General features: G+C 42.6%; 1 protein-coding gene across 4 annotated transcripts in view; it reads right to left on the bottom strand.

Moving 5' to 3' along the window:
- LOC106579966 (ral guanine nucleotide dissociation stimulator) overlaps nt 1-20,059 on the bottom strand; it is a 33,892-nt gene extending 13,833 nt beyond the window's left edge. The window contains exons 1-14 of one of the 4 annotated variants that reach the window (XM_045703040.2): nt 19,674-20,059; nt 5,137-5,441; nt 4,933-5,007; nt 4,607-4,800; nt 4,330-4,454; nt 3,988-4,203; nt 3,773-3,876; nt 3,427-3,511; nt 2,073-2,150; nt 1,830-1,916; nt 1,681-1,713; nt 1,413-1,534; nt 1,222-1,317; nt 45-249 (exon numbers count right to left, since the gene is read on the bottom strand). In XM_045703040.2, the coding sequence (XP_045558996.1) occupies nt 45-249; nt 1,222-1,317; nt 1,413-1,534; nt 1,681-1,713; nt 1,830-1,916; nt 2,073-2,150; nt 3,427-3,511; nt 3,773-3,876; nt 3,988-4,203; nt 4,330-4,454; nt 4,607-4,800; nt 4,933-5,007; nt 5,137-5,441; nt 19,674-19,769 (1,821 nt within the window). In that variant the 5' untranslated portion in view covers nt 19,770-20,059. Of the gene's footprint in view, nt 1-44; nt 250-1,221; nt 1,318-1,412; nt 1,535-1,680; nt 1,714-1,829; nt 1,917-2,072; nt 2,151-3,426; nt 3,512-3,772; nt 3,877-3,987; nt 4,204-4,329; nt 4,455-4,606; nt 4,801-4,932; nt 5,008-5,136; nt 5,442-11,713; nt 12,205-13,444; nt 13,946-19,673 lie in introns of those variants that run through there. The other 3 variants (XM_045703039.2, XM_014160432.3, XM_014160431.3) reach the window with 3 other exon arrangements.
- Between the last annotated feature and the right edge of the window lie 1,174 nt (nt 20,060-21,233).

Here is a 21,233-nt window from a genome sequence, read left to right as displayed (position 1 = left end):
GGAGTGTTCTTCTCCCCCCATGTGACCATGCCCCGCCTCCTCACCTTTCTCTCTTGGGCGTCCGGTGAGTCGGACAGGAAGCTGGCGTTGACATCCTCCAGGTCAGAGCCGCTGGAGCCGGCTGAGGTGACGCTGAGGGTGTCCCCACTATCAAGTCCCCTTCCCTGGTACGGTCTGAAGTGGGACTGGTCAAACGACTTGGAGTGGGAGCTTCCTGCACTGCTGCAGCTGGCCTCAGTTAACTGGCGACTGGAGATGGAGGAAAACACAAGAGACGAATAAGAACCGGACCTCTAAAAACATCAGACTGTACACAATGGAAAACACCGGGTAAGGATGTACGCTAAAAATGTCATTACTAATTTTCAACCACACTGAACAAAAATATAAACGCAACATGCAACAATTTCAAAGATTTTTACTGAGTTACAGTTCATACAAATCAGTCAATTGAAATAAATTCATTAGGCCCTAATCTCTGGATTTCACAGCTGGGAATAAAGGATTTGTTAGTCACAGATGCCTTAAAAAAAGGTAGGGGCGTGGATCAGAAAACCAGTCAGTATCTTGTGTGACCACCATTTATTTGCCTCATGCAGTGTGACATCTCTTTCGCATAGATTTGATTAGGCTGTTGATTGTCCCACTCCTCTTCAATGGCTGTGTGAAGTTGCTGGATATTGGCGGGAACTGGAACACGCTGTCATACACGTTGATCCAGAGCATCTCAAACATGCTCAATGGGTGACATGTCTGGTGAGTGTGCAGGTCATGGAAGAACTGGGACATTGTGAGGCCAGTTGAACGTACTGCAAAATTCTCTAAAACGATGTTGGAGGCGGCTTATGGTAGAGAAATTAACATTAAATTATCTGGCAACAGCTCTGGTGGACATTCCTGCATTCAGCATTCCAATTGTATTGTGTTGTGTGACAAAACTGCACATTGTAGAGCGGCCTTTTTGTTGTGTACAGCACAAGGAGAACCTGTGTACTGATCATGCTGTTTCCTCAGCTTCTTGATATGTCACACCTGTCAGGTGGATGGATTATCTTGGCAAAGGACAAATGCTCACTACCATGTATGGCACATTTCTGTGATCTTTTATTTCAGCTCATGAAACATGGAACCAACACTTTACATGTTACGCTCATATTTTTGTTTAGTGTATAATACATTTAGGGATAGTGTGAAAAGTTGTCTATACTATATGGGACTTACTCGCTCCAGCGTTTCATGATGCCCCCGTTCTTCTTGGCTCTGAGAGTGTTGCTGGCAGACTCTGACAGCGGTTCAATCTCACAGGACAAAGTGTAGCTATGGAGAAAAGGAATGGAAATGACACTGTATGCCCATATAGACTTGATTCTTTGCATTTTACATTTCATAAAAATCCTTAGGCCTCTCCTCACCTCTCTGTCTCACTGAGTCTCTCCACTTCTGAGAACCAATCCCTGAAGAGACTGTCCTGGGTGAAACTGTAGTTGTTGGACGCCAACTGCAGAAGCTTAATCTGAGCTATCACCTCAAACTCCTGCAAAGAGAGAGAAAGAGAGAGAGAGGGGGGGGGGGGGGGGTGAGTCTCTGCCAGTCATCTCTGGTGGGTCACAACCATAATACCAGGGCGTCTCCCTGTTTACCAACACCTATTTATCATAGGTACATATGAATTTAATTTACCTTTCGTCGCTTCTCAAAGTTAATAAGTCCACTCTGGAATAGAGAACAAAGAACAATTAGACGTGGCCACTATTCATGTTGCTATAAACAGAGACTTAACAAGTGGACTGAAGAGGTTACAGGATCCAGAGGTAGATATAGACTCTCACCTCTGTGAAGTCTTTCATAGCCGTGTCCATCATGACCAGGTCAGTGAGGAAGGTGCCCAGGTAAGGAATGGTCCCCTGCATCACCCCCTGGGACAGAGACAGTCAGAGAGAGGAGTTATCAGAGAACAGTGACCACAGGAGCAATAACACTCATCTAACCACTAGATGGCGCTATGAACACAATAACAGCATAAAGTGGTTGATTTTGGTATTTCATGTTAAAAAAAACCCATCTAGACTCACCAAGTCTCTCTGCTGCTGGTGTCTCCTCTGTGCTCGTTTAGGGTTCATCTCCAGGGTGGCAAATTTGGAGGTGCCCTCCTGCAGAGAGAGAGGGAGGAGAATCTGGTTTTACAAAACTGCCTAGAACAGTGCAAAAACCAAATGGGAAACACAACTGGTAATGGCCATGATTACAGGGGCTTAACTAATTCACTTATGTATGAGAGGGTGCAGTATGGGCACTGTCGAGTTAGCTCTCACGTTTCTGTGAATGGTGCAAACCAGAGTGACTCTTCACCCCAGGTAATGAGAGCTTGCAATCCTACACAGGCCTGGTTGGGCTGGCCCAGATAGATAGAGCAGTAGTGGTAAGTGGGACCAGAGGTAAGCAGGACAACGCCTTGGGATATCCCTTACAGGCTCATGCATCATTAGGGTGGGGCTCTTATCTCTACTTGCCAACTGCCTATGACGTCAGCGGGGATTCCCTCTGAGCAAGCACAGGTTTCCTCTGTCAATTCCCAGCCAATGTACAAGTACGTCAACAAGCACCCCAGGCTTCAATGTTAGTGCCAATTCATATACATGCCTAATAGCCTAGGAATGTGGATAGAAATACCTGTTGGAGAAACCCTCTGCTTTTTCCAATCATAATTTCTTCGTATGACATCAATATGCCGGCAGTTAAAGAGTAACTTATGCTAAACAGGCATAACAATGACGAGGGCACTTCCTATTTCTTTGTGTAGGAATGTATTCAGGTGAGCAGACTAAATATGTTTCTCACGGAGGATTCAGATATAACTGAATATGTTGTCTGCTATCTAATCCTCTGTGATCTTCATCAAAGAGAGTCTGATCTGCCTCTAGTCCTGGTAGAAGCACTGAGCCTCATGTTGAAAGGGTAAAATATGAATGACTACTGTTGACACGCTGTTCTTCTGCAGGCATGCGGTTAGGCATATCAAGTCCTCTCGAAACACAAACACACTGATACTTGCACTGGTGGATCTGATACACTTTAGAGAGAACACTACAAGGTAAGATTCTATACTGTGTTGTACAACTCATGATGAATGATAAATTAGCTAGCAACTGAGAGGAGACAAGGTGTTAGATAGTTTGTCTATTTATTTTCAGGTTGCTATGGAGACCCAGCTGTAGAGATAGAGATGAGGGCCGATAAAGCAGTAATGGGTCAGCCAGCCATATTTCCTGTCAACTACTTAGTTGTCAAAACCCACTTTTGACACAACCACATCCTGTTTATGCAGTCCATATCCTAAAAGATCTACTAGGTGCTGAGTAACATTTGGGTCATTTATGGACACAATCGTTTCTACATCCACGTTTGTCCCTATGATCTTTGACCCACCTTGACCAGCAGCTCTCGGCTTAGAGAGTAGTTGTTGTCATCCGAGAAGATTTCTGACAGCTCACGGAAGGTGCGGAAATTCTCTCTGTTGGCAGAATAAGTCAAATAGGTCAAAAGATGAACCTAATATCTCAGTGGCAAAGACAAACCTAAACCACCACTGCAAAATAACTCAAAATTACATTTTAACTTCTACCATCAACCCAACCATAAACCCACGTCACTAATGATGTTTTCTTTGGTGGTTGGGGAACTTGACCATGAAAACCCCCTGGTTCAATTTATAATCTAATAGTACACCCTCCAACCCAACTGTTATCCCTCTGTCGCTGACCCCCTGTCTCACCTGGACACCTCATCCCAGGTCCTCTTGAGTCGGTGGAGAGAGTTACACTGCAGGGCAGAGAGGATAGCTCGCAGAGATGAGAAGTTCTTGAGGATCCGACATTCCTAAACACAACAGAAGGAACCCATGGTGTGAGAAAAACAGACATGACCAATGACCTACACATGAAACGAACTGTTGAGTGATTGAGCCAGAGAGTGGGTCTAATGCCTTACCCTGGCCACCTCTATCCAGCGCTCCACCAGTCTGGCCCGCTGGGTGGGCTTCAGACAGGTGTTGCTGAGGCAGGTGGTGATGACACAGTTGGTGACACTGTTGAACTGGGCCACTGTGGCCCGAATGGTGGGGGCCAGGTGCTCCTTCCCCTTCTTATCCCGCTGGGACCAGATGCCCCCCAGGCAGTGGTAGGGGACCACCTTCTTGAACAGATCCTACAGGGTGATGTCAGGGGGGGGGGAGAGAGAAGGTAAGGGTAAGTAAGGGTGAGCACAAAGAAGTTGAAATTGAAGTAACTTGAACTCGAGCAGCAAGTTCAAATTAAGAGGAGAATGTCTCACCGCATCCATGAGTGTGAACTGCTCAGCAACCATGATGGGGTCAAAGGACAGTAAGTTCAGGGCAGGAAGCTCGTCCTCAAAGACACTCTCTTCCTGCGTGGCGAACGGACAGCCAACGTGCTCCACTGTAAAGAAAACACAGCTGAGCTAATAATCAGACTGCCTAAATGACCGTCTATATTACCAGTTCACCACAGGCCCTTAATAAACATCAGCATCCCCATCATCCCTGATATCTCTGAGACACAGACCAGTTTAACCCTATCCTGGCTCTCACCGTCAAGGTCCGGCTCACACCGATGCCTGCGGTGGAAGAGGGCCAGCAGGTTGAGTGCGCGGCGCTCCAGGTCGGAGCCAGGGAAGTGTTGGTGCAGGTAGGACATCAGGTGGTGTAGACAGCTATACTGTGGAGGACTCCAGAAGTCCTCTGAGTACTGGTCCAGCCACGCCCCCAGGATGGACGACACATTGCTGCAAGACACAACCCGGATGGGAAGAGGAATGAGGAGACGTGCAGATGACAGAGAGGGAAGAGCACCTGTGGTACATTAGAAATCTGAAAGATCAAACTGTTTGAACACGCTGGTCTCCCCAGACACTTACTGTCTGATCTCTGTGTGGTCCTCCTGAGTGTGTCTGTGTACGGCTATACCAGGCTGGTTCTGAAGCTTGGCATACCTAAGACATGAAGGACACATCTGTCAACGTTCTACAGAGGGAACTGACACGTACACTGTGTTAGTTTGTGTGTGTTTGTGTGTACACATGCACGTGTGGTTTCAGCTTCATAGCCGACAGTCTCTGTACCTGTTGAGTAGGAGGCCCAGCACCTGCTGGGTGGTGGCGAAGGAGCGGTAGGTGCAGAGGAAGATGGTGACGTAGGTGGAGTCCTTGCCCCTGAACGCAGACACCATGTATTCCACCAGCCTCTCCAGCGTACCAGCCTTAATGGTGCGTACTTTACATGTCTCATAAAGGCTGAGAGCAGAGTCTGTCTCCACCCCCAGCCATCGCTGCCCTTTACTGGCCGACTGGTGCAGCTGCACTTTCCTCAGGGTGATGGTGAAGACTGCCCCCTCCTCCACCTCCTCTCCGATCTCCTGTGTCGAGCTCTACAGGAAAAACAAGACAGCAAAATGTTGGAAATACACAAGCAACGTTTGAGATCGAGCCTTTGCTCTTTCTCTCTCCCTCTCTCTCTCTCTCTCTCTCTCTCTCTCACTCACACTCATACACACACTTAGTGTGCACATATGTGTCTATCAGTGGAGGCTGCTGAGGGGAGGACGGCTCATAATAATGGTTGGAATGGAGTCAATGGAATGGCATCAACCACATAGAAACCTCATGTTTGACGTGTTTGATACCATTCCATTAACTCCATTCCAGCCATTCCAGCAGCCTCCACTGGGGTATATGCATAAATAACAATACTGTTCAGCAAACAGAGGTTGCTATAGATACACAGCCCATGCTTTACAAACAAGGAACTAACAATCAAATGTATTTATAAAGCTCTTCTTACGTCAGCTGATGTCACAAAGTGCTGTACAGGAACCCAGCCTAAAACCCCAAACAGCAAGCAATGCAGGTGTAGAAGCCCAATGAAAGAGGCCATAAAACAGTTCACTGTTGTTGATTGTTGTCACCATTCGTTTTTTTCTCCAGCTCTCCAACACAGAATGATGTAAACAACGATGGTCATTTATACGCACACAGTCTGACATAACCAGTACATGTAGCAGAATACATGTACATTACAGGACTTTACAGTGAGCATCCCAGGCACTTGACCCAGATAGCCAAGCAACATCGGTTTAATCCCTTTTTGGCTTCCGACCTCTGTGGTGGACTGGTATGTACAGTAATCTAGCATGCCACAGACATCAGTCATTCCCTTACTCGTGTATCTGTCACACGTTATTCATCAGAACCTTCCAGTAGCTAGGTATACAGCAGCTTCTCCCTCAGACATCTGCTGTTAGTCGTAGCCTACTCTGTACTCTCTCACCTTCAATCACACAGCTGCTCCGTTTTGCCCGGTTTCCATGGAGTGGAGCAGCTGCATTTCCAGTTCAGGTGCTATATTCATATTATCAATGATGCAACCTATTTTTGAACAGAAGTGTTTACTGTATGTTGTTACAAATAATTTTTTACATGTTTGTTTCCTAGTGGTTAGAGCGTTGGGCCAGTAACCGCAAGTTTGCTGGATCGAATCACCGAGATGACAAGGTAAAAATCTGTCGCTCTGCCCCTGAGCAAGGCACTTAACCCACTGTTCCCCGGGCGCAGAAGACGTGGATGTCGATTATGGCAGCCCTCCACACCTCTCTGATTCAGAGGGGTTGGGTTAAATGCAGAAGACACATTTCAGTTGAAGGCATTCAGTTATACAACTGACTAGGTACCCCCCTTTCCCTTGTATGGCAGAGGCTGAGCACACCAGCACTGGACTTGACAGTGAGAGTAGCCCTTATTTACATTTACATTTACATTTTAGTCATTTAGCAGACGCTCTTATCCAGAGCGACTTACAGTAGTGATCATCTGAGCCATACAGAAATGCTGCTGGCCTATCAATCTAAACCCAATGGAACACAGCCCTGCTCTTAACATAATGTCAACCTTTCTAGGTTCATGGAGCAAGGCCTCAAATCAGTGCTATTCAGATTCACCAGGTCTTGAATAATGAAAGAATGAAAAGAAGAAAGAAACCTTAATCCTAATGTAAATGTAGATTAAAGGGTTTCGATAAGATTAGGCTTGTATGGAAAACTCTATTTGTGTAGTCTGTGTATGTGTATACAGTGATGAACTGTGGCTGCCTGTGGTATGGCTGTGCCACACAGGACCTATTTACAACTGCAGAAAAGTCAGGGGACTCTCCAGAGACCAGGTTACCATGGAAACCAGAGGAAACTCCCAAAGAGCCACAGGAACAGGGCATAAGTAGGGCCAGGAAACAGACATATAAGTGAAAACAGCTTCCCCCATTTAGCCTTAACCAGTCATATTCCCTCTCTGCCTGACTCATAGCTTAGTCAGCAACAGAGGTGTCATGGGTAGCCCTAGTAGTGTGCCTTTGGTCTCAATTCCACTTTCTGTTGTTCTAACACAAAAAGAGCCACCATCACAAACATACAATATATAGATGTAGGATCTTCATCCGAGCCAGTTTGCTACAGCATGAAAATAATCCTGCAGCAACAGGAAATGTTCATTATTATGTGGATTATAATGAATGGACATTTTTGTAGGGGCTGATACATTTTTGTAAGGGAAAAATCAAGGCTGACATTTCAAAGTGGAAATTACAAACTTCAGAAGCCATTTTAAATCTCAAATGCATTACACCTTTTAAATGTCCTGCAATGCCGTAAAGTTATCCTGCAACAAGGTGATCAAATTGAGGTCCTACATCTGTTCACCATCGGATTCAAATAAACTGCGAAGACCTTTGTCACCAACCATTTCGTTGACAGGTTTTCATTATTCTGTGAGTACTCATTCATATGATAATTGTATTAGTGCAGATTTTTATCAAGTGTTGATAGGCCTACTTGAGTTGATTTTGTATTAAGTGTTGGATCTTGAGTTGATTTGATCAAGTGTTGTACTTGAGCACACACTAATAGTGGCACCATGCATTCTAAGAAGTAAACGTCCTCATTATGGCAAACAGGTGCTGCTGTCACAAGGGTGTGATGATGACTAGATACTAGACAATGGCAGGAAATCTCTAATAGGGAAGAAAGGAAACAAGACTCACGTGGGGATGAGTCTCCTTTCAAACAAGTCATCAGTTTATCGGAAAGCGAATTCTAACTGGAAAGTCCATCAAAAACGAAAGAATGAAAACTAGCCTTTAATTGACAGGCCAGGAACCTCACTGTAACCACAACTGCAACATTTGAATGGGTTCTGTTTTGCAAGCTCACTTTTTATGCAAGACTGTGTCAGAATGAAAACTTCTATGGGGAACTTCCTCTGTCAATGCAAGTCGACAATGAGTGGTCATACTCACGGTCTCACCTACAGTATGTATTATGCATCCCATCTCTAAAAATAATCTATCTGGATGTGTTAGCTTCAGTCAGTTAGAAACCTTACCAATAGCATGTAGCGAGGCTATTGCCACAATGACCACATAAACAAAGCATTGATCTTTGGACTCTGAGCTAGTGCCAACAGAGACCTCCATCCTTCAGCCAACAGTTGCAGATAATCCGTTCTATACATGTGCCTGAATACACATTGTCACATGGCACAATCACAGCTAATGCACATAGCATCGCTATAACAATCTACTTTTTATAATTGTATTTCAGTAGTTTGTTGATAGTGTTGGCTATTGGGAAATTGTTGGCAAATCCACAGCTGGTTTCATAATCATCCTCTCCTCCAGGTGTTCAGGGAACTGACACATAGAAAGTCCACACCAGAAAGAGATCTACTCCGAAATAAAGTAAACAAGTACACAACACAAACAATAGTGCAGTCCAACAGTGACCCTCTAGCACAGGCAGCAGCTTCCGCTAACACACAATGACTGTTTAAAGCCAATGAGATCATGTACAGTTTAGGATCACTTTTTTTCTAGAGCAAAATCTCAACTATAAACACAAATATACACCCGAATTACACAAACTTTGCAGAAAATGTCCCGTAGACATCAATTTATGATTTACACAAAACTTAGTATGCAAGGGTAGCATGCGAGTGTGCATTATCTGCTTGTCTTACTCATTTTCTTTTGAGTGCTGTTCTTTAAGAGAGGGCCTGTGAGCACAAGAGAGTTGAATGTTCAGAATGTTCTTTGTTCTATTTGAATTCATATCAGGAGCTGTATCCACAAAAATTATATTTGGAATAGTCAGACAGAACAAGGCCTACATCCTTGCTATAACACTGGTAGCCAATGGTTTGGGACATTAGTAAGAATTCATGTTTGGAAGTAAGTCAAAGACAACTACTTACTTGATATTAAGTCTCAAAAACTTGGAATAAAGTTATTTTCCAGGATGCAGGCCTAAACATTCCAGACACTGTCTGTTTCTTTCATTCAACCTTCATGAACCTCAGTGCCACTCTCCCTCTCTTTCACTCGCTGTCCCTCTTCCTCTCCCTTTCCCTTTCTCTCCCTTTCTGTCTCCATTCAAATGAGCTACAAATCCACCTACAGTTTCTCATTACAGTACTCAGTCAAACTTCCGCTTGCAGTCTGCAGTCTTCAGGATAAGATCCAACAAACAATGGTCTCCTTAACAAAAGGACATTTGTAGAGCATTTCCACAAACACACACACATACATAAACACACACAAAACAACAACAAAGTATGTAATTAACTATTTGGAGGGAGAGTATGATTTGCTATTGACTTATTTGTTTGACGAATGATATGTCCAATTTGTTCATTACCACATATGTGAAAATAGTCTTTAAATTCTTAAGCCCTAATATTTTAATTATTGCATTATAAACAATAACACTTTTCAATTACGGTCCGCCAGTCACGTCCTGACCATAGCAAGATGTGATTTTCTATGGTAGAGTAGGTCAGGGCGTGACAGGGGGTGTTTTGTGTTTTTCTATGTTTTCTATTTCTATGTTTAAGTTCTAGTTTTTCTATTTCTATGTTGTTTTCTTTGGGGTTGATCTCCAATTGGAGGCACCTGGTCCTCGTTACCGCTGATTGGAGATCATATTTAAGTAGGGGTTTTTCTTCCTGGGTTTTGTGGGTGATTATATTTTGAGTAGTGTTTGTTTCTCTCTGCGTCACGGTTTGTTGTTTTGTAAATTCAGTTATTTATGTTTTGCAAAGTTTCACGGATTTAATAAAATGTGGAACTACAACCACGCTGCACTTTGGTCCGATCCTTTCGACAGCCGTGACACTGCCATCTTTTACCAAGGAGAATCTGTGCCAGTATCACCAATTTAATCTCTTTGATTGACCTAATAAACTCAAAACCGAAATAAACAATTAGCTATAAAGTGCAGTACTTTATCATCATAACAGTATATTGGCTAGATGACTATGAATCATGGCTAATGGACAAGGGCCAAAGGAAGGACACACATATACAGGGTGAGGACGTCATCCACAAGACAAAGTGGCTCCTCCTCTCTACCCTTGGTTGTACCACTATCCATAATGTAATATTTCAGATGACAGAGTAACCATAACAGTATCAATCTTATGCCAAGCCTGTGACACAGCACTCCTGAGATAGACCGAGTTATTTACAGACTCTCACTACACCATCATTTCAGCTCAAGGACATATAACCGCATAGGGGTTACAGGGGCTATAGGGGCCCTAAAGCAATCAACGGCCATTGGCTGAAGTGTCAAAATCATTTCAATGGACTGAGTTTTCTTATACACAACTGAACCATTGAATTCCAATACTGTACATTCACCATTCCTTCTCAGCTGAAGGAGAAGAATGGCTGTGATTGTAGAGGCAGCTCCCAGGCCAATGAAAGAGGGGGATTAAGCATTAGGTAATTGTGTTACTGGAGAGGATTAGATTATAGGAGAGAGAGAGTTAGTGCATGTAGGAGTGGAGACTGAATTGCCCTCTAAACTTGTGACAAATGAAGGAAACATACTGTCTTTAATAATAATGGAGCGTTTGAATTCCAGCCTTTCGTTTCACAAGCTTGTTGAAACTCTTAAAGCAGCATTTATTCTTCAGAAGGATATTGAACGTATTTAGAAACATGCATGCCAGACGGCGGTGTTACTGGTAACATACAGTAAGTACACACACACGGTTTGTATACGCACTTTCCCAGAATTACAGATGTTTTGCCTGCCAATTCTTGATCTGCTGTAACAACTAAAAACATTCAAAGTCACTGTATCAATTACGCTCCTGTCCTCATCTGATCTCCTCTGATCGAAGGAGGCATTATGTAAGGCCAACCAATTTGATTAGTCATCCCCAATGCTTTATTTGCGGCAACTTCTCAGTGAAAACAACTGTTAAAAGTACAGACCCATAGTATAATATGTGCTGAAGTATATGTACTTCTTTACACGTTCCCCATCTGCCTATAAGGCCAGTATTGAGCATCAGCACATAGTAGCCTAAGTTAGAAGGAACATATCCCACTCTTTTGGATCTTCCAATGAAATGTGGGTAGTACAGGACACTCAGGACTTATGTCATGATAACAACCATATAAAAACTCTGAAACATCACTATGAACTTCAGTAGGCCTACATTTTATACATTTTGATAAGACTCAAAATCAATAGGATACTACCACATCCCAAATGTTCAGTTTAGGGACACGAGCTATAGGCCGTGAGCCTAGAATTACTGATTCGGTATTGATGTAGAGTTCTTTACGCACAGCTCACTGGCTTACCTCAAATAGTGGTAGGTCAGGGTCCAAATGAGTAAAACTGTGAAGGACCACCGGGCTTTCGTTCTCGCCAACCTCCAGCTTTACCCCATCCCAAATATTTCGCACCTTCCATGTTCCAGCATCAAACATCTCATCGAGGTATCCTGATTTGATGTTTTGCGCATCAGAGTACATCCCCATAAAGTGGACCATTGATAAAGGATACGATTATGGCAGTCAATAGCTGCTGTGACAACCTATCTTGGTCGTACATCCATAGTTCTCTCGTATGATAGGCTACAATAACATTATTTTTTACCATGGACCCACCCACACAGTAAAAATGGACTTACATAGACGGAGTATGCTACTGTACTAAAGGCAAGCGCCTCGACCTACTGTACTTGGTAATGCATGACTCAGTTACGGAAAGTGCTTCATAGCTCCACCTTTCTTACGGTACCCTTCCCTCGGGGAATCGTTGTTACTATTATGTCGTTGTGGAAACCGTCTCCAGAGAAGGTATTGTATATTGATACATTCGTCCGGTTAAAATGTATTCACTGCATGTATCTATTACGCGCAACAACAGAGGTATTGTACCTCAGTAGAAATATAAAAGGATAGAAAACAACTAGAGCGTATAGGCCACCAAAACCTTACAATAAATCTAATGGATGGACCATAGTCAGTGAAGCATTTTGAAGGCAAGTGAATCCTTTAGATGTTATGTAACCCCCAGGGAGTGCTGGGGTATTTTTTACAATTGTGCAATGACTCCGAAGCAATTATCTTGAGGTGAGGCAACAACTACAAGTAACATTCAATACTTTTCTCCTTTTTTGAAAACAGCTGGTTATCTAAAAAAGATGATAAGTTTGCAGGTCAAAGGAATGGTATCATTAGGGGTATAATTGTATGTTCTGTGGATGAGTGCTCATGTCATCTCCAACATTGACTGGACAGACAATTTTGATGGTATTTCTCTTGAGTGACACTTCCCTCTGCTGGTCAGAATTGGAACACACTTGGAACCTCTAGAACCAAACGTCACTATAACACATTGCAAAATACAATATTCAACAACATGCACTATTCTAAGTGTGAGAAATAAAAGAAAAACAGGTGTGACTGTGAAAACATCTGCTTTAACAACAGGGGGTGTTTTCTCCAATACATTCCTGAGCCCACATTTTCTCCCATGTCCCATCATTCAGCAGCACAAGATAGAGATTACTGGTGCTGCTATGATTCAGATTCACAAATCTCTCCCTGAACAGCTGTATGGGACGAGGAGATACAGACAGAGAGAGGAGAGAGAGAGAGTGAAAGGGATGGGGTAGGGAGAGGGAGAGTTGTCAGCCTGGAGGTGCAACAAGCTGGCTACCTTTTGCCCTTCTATGATTGAACCACAGTCCACCCTCTTCCATTTGTCAGGCTTCCTGCTTGAATCAATAAACAGTGTTGTTCTAATATGGCAGATACCCCAACATGGTTTACTCTCAGCAAGTGCTCATGTACTAACTGTACTATTACTACTAACCTATAACTACAAAATACAGAAGTATGATCATATCATACTTAGAACAGAAACAACAAAGCCAAGCTATTGGATAATATGCCACTGCTAAATGTGAGGAACACACACATACTGTATGCACACACGCACATGCTCGGGCTCATAAAAAAAAAGTAATTTATCAAAGAAACTTTTTCCTGCATAATATTGAGTGTATCAGAGTTGATACCTACCTTTCGGTCTACCTCTCTGTGTCTCACAGTAATGAAGGCAGCCTGGCACATAGACTGAGTCCAACAGTAGTCTCCACCCCTCAGCAGCCCACAGGTCCACTGAGCCCACCACATCACTGCTTCCCTCAGAACCAGAGAATAAGACTGGAGAATAAAACTGGACCGGGACAGAGAACCAAAAGCACGGCTTAGGGCTGTCCCTTTTCTCCCCTCCCCAGTCACAGATTGGGTGACCACCTCAGGCCCACTCCAGTGGATGTTTACTTAAACAGTTGTGTCAACACGCAAGAAACTGAACAATAAAATATTAACTTCTACTAAAAGATGATAGGGATTCCAAAAAGCCTGTTCATAGCTTGTAAGAGTGAAGAAACTGTCCCATTGTTCAATTGCAAATTACAACTATAAACGGTACTTTACAGTGCCTTCAGAAACTATTCACACCCCTTGACTTCTTCCATATTTTGTTGTGTTACAGCCTGAATTTAAAAGTAATTACATTGAGATTTGTTGTCACTGGCCTACACACACTACCTCATAATGTGAAAGTGGAATTATGTTTTTCGGAATTTTTACAAATGAATAAAAAATGTATATCTGAAATGTCTTGAGTCAATAAGTATTCAACCCTTTTGTTATGGCAAGCCTAAAAAAGTTCAGGAGAAAGAAATTGCTTAACAAGTCACATAATAGGTTGCATGGACTCACTCTGTGTGCAATAATAGTGTTTAACATGATTTTTGAATGACTACCTCATCTCTGTACCCCACACATATAAAGACCAGAGAGGTTTTCCAATGCCTCGCAAAGAAGGGCACCTATGGGTAGATTGGTAAAAAAAAAGTTGCCGGAGAGGAAGGAAACCGCTCAGGGATTTTACCATGAGGCCAATTGTGACTTTAAAACAGTTACAGAGTTTAATGGCTGTGATAGGAGAAAACTGAGGATGGATCAACAACATTGTAGTTACTCCACAAAACTAACCTAATTGACAGAGTGAAAAGAAAGAAGCCTGTACAGAATAAAAAGATTCCAAAACATGCATCCTGTTTGCAACAAGAAAATACTGCAAAAAATGTGCCAAAGAAATGAACTTTTTGTCCTGAATACAGTGTTATGTTTGGGACAAATCCAATACAACACATTACTGAGTACCACTCTCCATATTTTCAAGCATAGTGGTGGCTGCATTATGTTATGGGTATGCTTGTAATTATTAAGGACTGGGGAGCTTTTCAGGATAAAACATTTTGCCAAGCACAGGGAAAATCCTAGAGGAAAACCAGGTTCAGTCTGCTTTCCACCAGAAACCTGGAGATGAATTCACATATCAGATGGATAATAACCTAAAACACAAAGCAAAATCTACACTGGTGTTGCTTACCAGGGGACAGTGAATGTTCCAGGGTGGGCGAGTTACAGGTTTGACTTCAATCTGCTTGAGAATCTATGGCAAGACTTGAAAATGGTTGTCAAGCAATGATCAACAACCAATTTCACAAAGCTTAAATAAAATAAATAGGCAAATATTGTGTAATCCAGGTGTGCAAATCTCTTAGAGACGTACCCAGAAAGACTCAAAGCTGTAATCGCTGTCAAAGGTGATTCTATCATGTATTGACTCAGGGGTGTAAATACTCACGTAGTCCCGTGTGGCTCAGTTGGTAGAGCATGGTGTTTGCAACGCCAGGGTTGTGGGTTCGATTCCCACGGGGGACCGGTACGGAGAAAAAAATGTATGAAATGTATGCATTCACTACTGTAAGTCGCTCTGGATAAGAGCGCCTGCTAAATGATGTAAGTGAGATATTTATGTATTTAATTTTCAATAAATTAGCAAACATTTATTTTTTACTTTTACCCCTTTTTTCGTGGTATCCAAATAGTAGTTACAGTCTTCTCCCATCGCTGTAACTCCCGTACAGACTCAGGAGGCGAAGGTCGAGAGCCATGCGTCCTCCGAAACACAACCCAACCAAGCCACACTGCTTCTTGACACACTGCCCGCTTAACCCAGAAGCCAGCCACACCAATGTGTCGGAGGAAACAGTGTACACCTGGCGACCATGTCAGCGTGCATGCGCCCGACCCGCCACAGGAGTTGCTAGAGCACAATGGGACAAGGACATCCCTGCCAGCCGAACCATCCCCTAACCTGGACAACGCTGGGCCAATTGTGTGCCGTCCCCTGGATCTCCCGGTCACAGCCGGCTGCGACAGGGCCTAGACTCTAACCAGGATCTCTAGTGGCACAGCTAGCAACTGTGATGCAGTGCCTTAGACCACCGCGCCACTCGGGAGGCCGTAAAATTTGCAACATTTCTAAAAACGTTTCACTTTGTCATTAGGGTGTGTGTAAAGGGGTGTGAGAAAAAATATATTTAATACATTTTTTTATTCAGATTGTAACAACAAAATGTGGAATAAGTAATGTGGTATGAATACTTTCTGAAGGCACTGTATTTCTCTGAACAGAAAATAAAAATGAAATCACTGGCATCATGTTACCCTGAAATTCCCAGGGCTATTCCTATTCAGCTGAAATTGTGAGGCAAAATGTATATAAGGCCTAACAAAATAGATTATGGCAATTCTATATTTTCATCAGTTAGTCAGCTAATGGACTGACAAATGTAAACCGAAAGCAAACATGGTGAGCATAGGCTGTCAAACCAAAAGCAGTGCCAACACTAGTACAGCTTCCTTATGGTGGACTACAACAACAAGACAAACACGTGAATGAGTTCACCATAAGATACAGGCGTTGTCGTCAATCTCTTATAAAGGTTACATAAGAGCCTAGTTTTATGGGGCGTTATGTGATCTAGAAGCTGAACAACCTGAACAAAAAAGTCACCAAGGAAAATCCCACTGACAGACAGAGAGTTGGCTCCTTAAAACCTTTTACGGCAGTGGCCTATATCAGATGGAGTGGGCCAAAATCCTGCTGCAGTGTGTGCAAACCTGTTCAAGAACTACAGGAAACGTATGATCTCTGTAATTGCAAACAAAGGTTTCTGTACCAAATATTAAGTTTTGCTTTTCTGATGTATCAAATACTTATGTCATGCAATTGAATGCAAATTAATTACTTAAAAATCATACAATGTGATTTTCTGGATTTTTGTTTTAGATTCCGTCTCTCACAGTTGAAGTGTACCTATGATAAAAATTACAGACCTCTACATGCTTTGTAAGTAGGAAAACCTGCAAAATCGGCAGTGTATCAAATGCTTGTTCTCCCCACTGTATATATATATATATATATATATATTTTTTTTTTACAAAAGGCACACGTAGCCTACATATCAATACACACAAACTATCTAGGTCAAATAGGGGAGAGGCGTTGTGCCGTGAGGTGTTGCTTTATCTGTTTATTGAAACCAGGTTTGCTGTTTATTTGATCAATATGAGATGGAACGGAGTTCCATGAAATAAGGGCTCTATATAATACTTTATGCTTTCTGGAATTTGTTCTGGATTTGGGGACTGTGAAAAGACCCCTGGTGGCATGTCTGGTGGAGTAAGTGTGTGTGTCAGAGCTGTGTGTAATTGACTATGCAAACAATTTGGGATTTTCAACACAATGTTTCTTATAAAAATAAACTTTTAACCAAGAGAGACTGGCATGCATAGTATTTATATCAGCCCTCTGATTACAATAAAGAGCAAGACGTGCTCTGTTCTGGGCCACCTGCAGCTTAATTAGGTCTTTCCTTACAGCACTCGGCCACAAGACTGGACAATAATCAAGATAAGACAAAACTAGAGCCTGCAGGACATGCTTTTTGGAGTGTGGTGTCAAAAAAGCAGAGAATCTCTTTATTACAGACAGACCTCTCCTCATCTTTACAACCATTGAATCTATATGTTTTGACCATGACAGTTTATAATCTAAGGTAACGCCAAGTAATTTAGTCTCCTCAACTTGTTCAATAGCCACACCATTAATTACCAGATTCAGCTTAGGTCTAGAACTTAGGGAATGATTTGTACCAAATACAATGCTCTTAGTTTAAGAGATGTTCACGACCAGTTTATTACTGGCCACCCATTCCAAAACAGACTGCAATTCTTTGTTAACCATTAGCATACATGGACACATGTTTTATTTAATGCCAGTGGCAGGTCATTGTTAAAAATAGAAAAGAGTAGAGGGCCTAGCGAGCTGCCCTGCGGTACACCACACTTTACATGTTTGACATTAGGGAAGCTTCCATTAAAGAAAACCCTTTCAGTTATATTAGATAGATAGCTCTGAATCCACAATATGGCAGAGGCTGAAAAGCCATAACACATACGTTTTTTCAACAACAGGTTATGCACTGAAATCTAACAGTACAGCTCCCACAATCTTATTATTATCAGTTTCTTTCAAACAATCATCAGTCATTTGTGTCAGTGCAATACATGTTGAGTGCCCTTCTCTATAAGCATGCTAAAAGTCTGTTGTTAATTTGTTTACAGAGAAATAGCATTGCTGGCAGAAAGTTTATAGGTCTGCTGTTAGAACCAGTAAAGGCCGCTTTACCACTCTTGGGTAGCGGAATTACTTTGGCTTCCCTCCAGGCCTGAGGACAAAGACTTTCCTCTAGGCTCAGATAAAGACATGACAGATAGGAGTGGCTATAGAGTCAGCTACCATCCTCAGTAGCTTTCCATCTAAGTTTGTCAATAATTTCCCCACCTCTTCCACACTAACTTTCCAAAATGCAAACTTGCAATGTTTTTCTTTCATTATTTGTTTTTTATGCATGAATACGATGGCTCACTGTTCGTTTTTGGCATTTCCTGCCTAAATTTGCCCACTTTGCCAATTAAGTAATCATTACAATAATTGGCAACATTAAATGGTTTTGTGATGAATAAGCCATCTGATTCAATGAAAGATGGAGTTGAATTGGTCTTTCTGCTTATAATTTCATTTAAAGTACTGCAAAGTTTTTTTTCCATCATTCTTTATGTCATTGAGCTTGGCTTCATAATATAGTTCTTCTTCTTTTTGTTAAGTTTAGTTATGGGCTTAAAAGAAAAGAAGACACCTGTACCATGTCAGATATAGAGTTGAAATGTATTCCATTTTGAGTTTGCATCCCAATATTACACTTTATATACATCACAGAAGACTGAAATAACAAAACGGACATAGAAACACCGGATTTTCTGTGTGTTTTTTAAAAATAACGTTTATTAATTGAAAATATTCCTAACATTCCACCCATGAAGCCACTCTGCCATTTGACTGCAGGAAAGGGCTACGAAACGTCCCATTCAAACAGAGTGAAATAACTCCTGAGAACCACAGCCCTCCTAACTACCTGACAGAAAGAGTCTGCTCTTATGAACGGATGGATTTATTGCATACCATTATTTCAAGGAGCTGCAGGCCCATTCTGAGACACTCCTAGCTCGTAGGTCTTAGCATTTAAAAACTTTTTGACAACTGCACTGCAGCTAAATGAGGACCATTTGAAAAGCAACCCCTCTGAGGCAGCTTAACAATACCTTAAGGAGACCCCCTATCTAATAGCAGGGAAAAGCAGGGTCTTTCTGATAGGGTTTGGGTCAAGAATGCCAGCAGGAACACAACGTTTTACCAAATACCTCTAGTGCAAAGATTCTGATTTCCAATTTATTTGTTCAACATGTAATTGGAAATAAATCATAGACCAGCGGCTACCATAGGGAACAACAAAAGCAACTTCCTCTATAATCAAGTGTAAGAGGGTTTGAGTAAGAAGAGCACGGCTAGAGGAAGACAGCTGACACAATGAAACACACAGAGATGGACTTGTCACAGTGAGAAGGAACTAGAGGCCAATGTCACACAGTCTATTTCCAAACTCAGAGACTAACAACAACACAAAACCAAATCATTTCCAACACCAACAAAAAGAATGAACCACCAAGTAGCAAGTAATACCATATTTATAACTATGTAATAAATAATAAAAACACATCCACATTCAATAGTGGGCATGACCAAACATGCACAAGAGAAATAATATCGAGGTAAACGCACACCACAGGGGAATGGTTGCCTAACTCTGCTCTTGGATGTGTGCCAGACACACTGAACAGCTGAACCATCAGCCTGGTGGTAGCATACTGTAGCAGTGAATCACCACCCTCTCTCTCACCCATAAACTCTTTCTCTCACATACACACACACACAGCCAAAAAGACTGCGACTGAATCAAATAACAACATATGAGCTCTTTCTTACCAGATCATCCAGTATGTTAACAGGGAAGTCAAACATACACATCTTGACTGGCTGAGCCAAGGCTTTGTGAAGGCTGAAGAGGGACTTGGTCTCCATGCTGCTAAAGCACTCACAGAGACAGAGCACAGAGACAGAGCACAGACGACCGATGCTCCCGGAGCAACAGATCACTACACTCCCACTCGCTTTAACGCTCACTCTGCATCAATCACACACACACACACACACAAACAAACAGGAACTCCGGGCTGCTGTTAACAGAAATACCACCACAACTTCCACTGCTGCTGCCGCTGCCTCTACTGAAGACTTGAAGGAACCTGTCTGAGAGGGAGAGAAACCCCCTCGGCTCCCTCACCTGCTACTTCTAGCCTCCCTCCCTCCCTCCCTCTCCCTCTCCCTCTCCTTTCAGCGCTATGTTGGGAGAATCTAAATTGTATACGCCTCGCGTCGTCTCTATTCTCTCCTCATCTCCTTCTCAAAACCTATTGGAGGAGAAGGTCAGAGGGGAGGGACCTTTGGCTTTCTCATCCAATAGGTTTTGAGAAGGAGGCGAGAAGAGAGGACGCGAGGAGTGAGAAAATGCGATTCTCCCAGAGTGTTTCTCACAAGGGAATGTCTGTGCTACGAGCTGCTGCCCTTTCTGCTTTCATCTATTTCATCCTGCAGATGTAGGTAGAACCTCTCAGCATTCAGCTGCGTATCCAACATTCCTCAGTAGCATTGTAATGTTGTTCACACACCCTTTCACACTGACCACAGCCTGCATAATAAGTACTGTATGCAGAAGGCAGAGAAAAAAACGAATGTGAAATGCAGCAGGTGTGCTCATTTCCCTCTGCCTCTCTCCTCTCTGACTGTGCTGCAGTGGAATGAATGTTAACACTGGAAGCCAAGCTACAGCGTTATGTGTAACCAGAGGTGCTAAATAAACAACACATCCAGGGAAAAAAAGAGAAATTGCTCTGGGGCGAAAGGATGTCGCTATGTGGGCTGCTGTCAAGGCAACATTAGAAGTGTATGTTTGGCTACATACATTAGAGGTACAATGTGTACACAGTCCATGCATCTTCCTTCATGAAGTACTGCATCTGTTGATGCCCCAACTACCATCTCTAGTGGCTCCCTAGGGGTTCAAACTAACAGCAGAGCTAAAATGAATCTTAGGCTTGATATGTAGGTCACATGGCTTTTACCTCAAATGGCTAAAGGCTAAAGTAGTTTCTCACAAGATTGGGGAAAAAAGGTTGTTCCTCCCCTGAAGACCGCACAAACACACTTGGTACTTTTGTGTACAATGTACAATTCTGGAATATGACTAACGTCCTGTTTCATCATTCACCAGGGGGATTCACAGTTGTGAAATATACATTTCAAAAGCATCAACATGTAGTGTACAATGCTCATTCAGAGAAGTGAGAAGTGGGTCGTTCCATGTCATTTCAGCAAGCCATGACACCCACCATCTCAGATTGTTCTGAAATGGTTTCTGCAGTTAGAAACAGATAACATAAGCATTCCGGAAGCATTATTTTGCTGAAATATAATTTGATCTTAAGT

This window comes from Salmo salar, chromosome 20 (genome assembly GCF_965601325.2).
Source record: "Salmo salar chromosome 20, fSalSal1, whole genome shotgun sequence".
In the NCBI taxonomy this organism is placed as follows: domain Eukaryota; kingdom Metazoa; phylum Chordata; class Actinopteri; order Salmoniformes; family Salmonidae; genus Salmo; species Salmo salar.
Note: the sequence above shows the minus strand (reverse complement) of the source record. Positions and strands in the feature narration are given on the sequence as shown.